A 5,362-nucleotide genomic window follows, 5' to 3' on the forward strand; every position below is an offset into this window, starting at 1 on the left:
GATATCTAACGAAAGGCACCTCAAGTTGATTAAGTGATAATTTTCAAACCATAGTAGACTTTGTTAAAATTGGCCAAACCATAGGGGGGTTAACCCTAGTTAACTCTTTTTTTTTCTTTTTCTTTTTTTAAATTCGCTAAATTTTTTTTTTTAATTTAAAAAACTCAAAACTTTCAAAACAACATTGTTTTTTAAGGCACTTAATGGTACAATGTGATGAAAAGATTGAATGGATAACAAGTGAAAGTTAAAAGACTGAAAGGAAAGGAAAAAAATTATAAGATTGAATTGAATTTTAGTCAAAATTAGAAGATGTAAATTGTAATTTTGTCTTATTCTAATTTGTTGCCACTTCATTATTGGTTCAATTGGTCATATTACAAAAATTGCATAATTATATATCTAACATTTTTCCCAAAAAAAAAAAAGCACGCAAAATTAATCATACTGGTTTTTTTCAACTAAATATCATGAAGGAGAATGTTTGGGTTTTCTTTTTGTAGAGAAAACTTTGTGTGTAATGGAATAGGTGTAATTGTAAATTCTCTCGTACACCTATCCCCTCACACACTTGTTGCCATACAAGAAAATTGGCATTACTACTTGTATAATAGAAAATAACCACATTTTAGCTAATTAAGTTTAAAATTTATCCACATCAGGTCATATAAAGTTGTGTAAAAATAAATTGCTGCTACAATAACTGTATAAATTTATACTAACATTATTTATTTTACATTTAGTTTTTTTTCTTTACATATTTCAAGAATAAAAAAAGAATAGATGATGGTTGTTGTGTGTGAAAAAAAATTAAAAAAATTAAGATTTATAATATTTAAAATATTTTAAAAAGTGAATATGTAAAATAAAAAATGTAAATTCTTATTTGAAAATGGACATCAAGTTTTGCAAGAGAACGCTACCAAGCACTCTTACATTGACCATCTGTCACTGCCAAAGGACAAAAAGAATGTGATGTGCCAAGTGTGGAACACGACGGCCACCAAGATTGACTTACCTCAGCTGTCCATGCCTAGTTGCCTCGCTACTACGAGGAATGTGCCTCAGTTACGTGGAAAGTGGAAACACAACACAACCATTTCAAAATGCTTTCAATAATTTCGTTCTTTGGGTCAATGCTAATAGCCTTGAACATGTACTTAAGATTCATTTTTTCTTTTTGATATGATCTATTTTGGCCTTTACCTTTTGGGATTTCTTTGCTGTCACTGACTCCAAGTCCAAGTTTTGAATCGCAGGAAGTAGTAGATGGCTATCCTATACCACGACAAAATAAAAAAGTCAAGCGTAAAGAAATTGAGTAGGAAATAATTGGATCGGTGAAAGAGCAATCAAACTATAAGGAAATAAATTAGGTTCGTGCATGAATTGAAAACTAAAAATCTATCCTGTAGGGGCCACTGGACCACAGATTGAGTGAAGTGCAATGAGTCATATTCCTTCGGTAATTTTCTCTTCTTTCGGTGCATCCTGCTTCAAAATCACGGGACACACCCAACAGCCTTTTACCGAAACATGCCAACCTTGCTTTGCGTACCAAAACTCTCCTCTCCAACCGCACTCATAGTCACGTGAGAGATGAGAAACTTCAACTATGTTCAAAATTTCAAGCAGCCCTCGTGCTATAATCAACTCTCCTACTTGTCCTAGTATTTTTTGCGTTTCCACATTCCTCTTACTACAACGCTGACTCGCAGACCAAACCAAAATCACCACCACCACCACCTCCACCACCACAACCACCTCGATCTTAGCATTCACTCTGGCCATGTTATCCAACCAATTTTTCCAGCTGAGGCCGGTTTTATTGCTTCTCTTTCTATGCTTTCTCAGCCCGATATCATTCTCCAAATCCAGTGAGCTTAATTCACTTCTTCAATTCAAGTCTGCTGTCCAGAACCCAGATACCAATCATGTTTTCAGTTCATGGACACAAGCTAACTCCTTATGCAATTTCACCGGGATTGCATGCAACTCCAATGGACTTGTCACAGAAATCAATCTTCCCCAACAAAATCTACATGGGATTCTTCCATTTGATTCAATATGCTCGCTTCAGTCTCTTGAGAAACTCTCTCTGGGGTCCAATTTTTTGTACGGTACCATCACTGAGGACTTGAAGAATTGTACTAGTTTGCAACACTTGGACCTGGGTTTGAATAAATTTTCTGGAAAAGTCCCTGACTTGTCTCCTTTGAGCAAACTAGAGTTCTTGAATTTGAACAACAGCGGGTTTTCTGGGCCATTTCCATGGAGCTCATTGGAAAATCTTACGAGTCTCACTTTCTTAAGCCTTGGTGACAATTTCTTTGAACCAAGTACTTTTCCTGTGGAAGTCTTTAAGCTTGAGAAATTGTACTGGCTTTACCTCTCAAACTGCAGCCTTACAGGACAAATTCCAGAAGGTCTTGGAAACCTTACTCAGCTCATAAATCTTGAGCTTTCTTGTAACCAATTGACTGGTGAAATCCCAGCTGATATTGGAAAACTCAAGAACCTTTGGCAACTTGAGCTTTACTCAAATTCATTGACAGGGAAGCTCCCAGTTGGATTTGGAAATCTTACTAGTCTTAAGAACCTTGATATGAGTCGTAATAACCTCCAAGGCAATATTTCTGAGGTGGGATTCTTGACAAACATTGTTTCTATACAACTCTTTATGAACCAGTTCACAGGGGAGGTACCTGAAGAGATCGGGGAGTTCAAGAACCTCAGTAATTTTTCGCTCTACAGGAACAAGTTCACTGGTCCTTTACCTCAAAAGCTTGGCTCTTTGGGGGAATTTTTTTACATTGATGTTGCAGAGAATTTTTTGACGGGTCCTATACCTCCTGACATGTGCAAGAATGGTATATTGGATGCCCTGATTGTGATGCAGAACAAGTTCACTGGTGGAATCCCAGAAAGCTATGCTAATTGCTTGTCTTTGAGACGTGTAAGAGTAAGTAACAACTCTCTTTCGGGTGTTGTTCCGGCTGGGATATGGGGCTTGCCGAAGTTATCCACATTTGATCTTTCTATGAATCAATTTGAAGGTCCTGTGGCATCTAATGTAGGTAATGCTAAATCTCTTGCACAATTATTTCTAAATAACAATCGCTTCTCTGGTGAATTACCATTGGCAATTTCTGAAGCTTCATCATTAGTATCAATTTTGCTGAGTTCAAATCAATTTTCGGGTCAAATTCCAGAAACAATTGGTGGATTGAAGACACTAGGCAGTATTTATTTAGATGAAAACATGTTCTCTGGTTATATACCGGACTCATTAGGCTCATGTGTTTCCCTCAGTGAAATAAACCTGTCTGGCAATAAACTTTCAGGCAACATTCCAGCAAGTCTTGGACATTTGCCTAATCTCAATTCCTTAAACTTGTCCAATAACGAACTTTCTGGTGAAATTCCTACCAGTTTGTCATCACTGACATTAAGCCTTCTTGACCTATCAAACAACCAGTTGATTGGCCATATTCCCGACTCTCTATCCATCCTAGCCTTCAGTACCAGCTTTAATGGAAATCCAGGCTTATGTAGTCAGAATTTAAAGCATTTCCAGCCATGTTCATCAGGGTCCCGCTCACGGAGCCACCTCGGGACGATGGTATCCTGTTTAATTGCTGGAGCTGTGATTCTGCTTCTTGTACTAGTGTGTTGCCTATGTGTCAAGCTAAGACATAAAAATCTTGATAGCCCATTGAAGCCTAATTCTTGGGATATGAAGCCTTATCACATACTTACCTTCACAGAGAAAGAGATCATTGATGGCATCAAAAAGGAGAATCAGATTGGTAAAGGAGGGTCAGGGAATGTGTACAGGGTTGAATTAACTGATGGTAAAGAACTTGCTGTAAAGCACATTTGGATGTCAGATTCAGGTGACCGGAAAAACTGGCAAAGCAGCTCGGCTATGCTAACAAAAAGGAATATCCGGTCTGCTGAATATGAGGCCGAGGTGGCAACATTGAGCTCTGTGAGGCACATCAATGTGGTGAAGCTATACTGTAGTATCACAAGTGAGGACAGTAATCTTCTGGTATATGAGTACCTGCCCAATGGGAGCTTGTGGGATCGGCTGCACAATTGTAGTAGGAAGATGGAGATGGGATGGGAGGTGAGGTATGAGATTGCATTGGGGTCTGCTAGAGGATTGGAGTATCTTCATCATGGGTGTGATAGACCGGTGATACACCGTGATGTGAAATCCAGCAATATTTTGCTGGATGGGGATTGGAAGCCAAAGATTGCTGATTTTGGGTTGGCTAAGATTGTGCAGGCTACTGGAGGGGACTGGACCCATGTCATTGCTGGGACACTTGGATACATGGCTCCTGGTAAGTTTCTTCTGTCCTTTGTTGCATTCTCCCAATAATCAAAAGAGAATGAGAAAGGAAAACATACAAATGCTCATTGCTCAAGAAACAAGCAAATTTTTTAGGGAAAGGTAGTTTTTTTAAAAAGATACTAGTTTCTTAAGCAGTGTGTCCATTTTTCTTTGCCCCTTCCTCTTGATGATTAATACCAAAGTCTAGCTAGCTCTTCCATAGTCCTTTACTTTTTTAATTCTTGTATCATGAACTCCTAGTGGCTTGAAAACTTAAGATGGCTAATACAATATGAGATCTCCAAAAACACATTAGCTCTAGCATTGGCCAAATTTCTGTTCATATGAAAACTGATTGTTTTTATTCTTATTTTGGTGGTGAAGAATATGCATACACATACAAGGTAACTGAGAAGAGTGATGTCTACAGCTTTGGGATAGTCCTATTGGAGCTGGTCGTGGGAAAGAGGCCGATTGAACCTGAGTTTGGAGAAAACAAGGACATAGTCTACTGGGTACGCAGCAAAATCAGTAATAAAGAGAGTTTGCTTGACTTAGTAGACTCAACCATCTCAGAAGCCCTCAAGGAAGATGCAATCAAGGTGATGAGAATAGCAGTCCACTGCACATCAAAACTTCCAAGTCTAAGGCCCTCCATGAGAATGGTAGTTCAGATGCTGGAAGAGGCTAAGCCTTGTAAACTTACCAACATTACTGTCAACAAAGAATGCCAAAACAGTTCAAATGAGAGTCTGAAGAATACTGGCAAGATTGGAGCACTTGAATTTGAAAGTAAAATTTACTGACACCCAGGCCTTGGAGCAATGGTCTAGTACATTGGATATCATCTTGTTAGAGTCCAAATAAACTAGGTAAGAAAGTCATAGCAAAAAGGGAAATTATCATTTTGATCTCTGCTCGTAAGGGACAGAGGTACATATTTTCATTGTATTTTATATGCAATAGTCATCCTCACATTAAGCAAGTTACATCATGAAGGTTTTATTTTTTCTGCTTCTA

The 5,362-nt window shown here is 38.2% G+C and overlaps 1 protein-coding gene across 1 annotated transcript; it reads left to right on the forward strand.

The window, feature by feature from the left end:
• The first annotated feature begins 1,478 nt into the window (after positions 1-1,478).
• Positions 1,479-5,362, forward strand: LOC111990234 (receptor-like protein kinase 7). Its single transcript, XM_024022021.2, has 2 exons — positions 1,479-4,352; positions 4,727-5,362. The coding sequence occupies exons 1-2, from the start codon at positions 1,790-1,792 to the stop codon at positions 5,146-5,148; spliced, it is 2,985 nt and encodes a 994-aa protein (XP_023877789.1). The 5' UTR covers positions 1,479-1,789; the 3' UTR covers positions 5,149-5,362.

This window comes from Quercus suber, unplaced genomic scaffold, assembly GCF_002906115.3.
Source record: "Quercus suber isolate HL8 unplaced genomic scaffold, Cork oak 2.0 scaffold_3B, whole genome shotgun sequence".
Classification (NCBI taxonomy): domain Eukaryota; kingdom Viridiplantae; phylum Streptophyta; class Magnoliopsida; order Fagales; family Fagaceae; genus Quercus; species Quercus suber.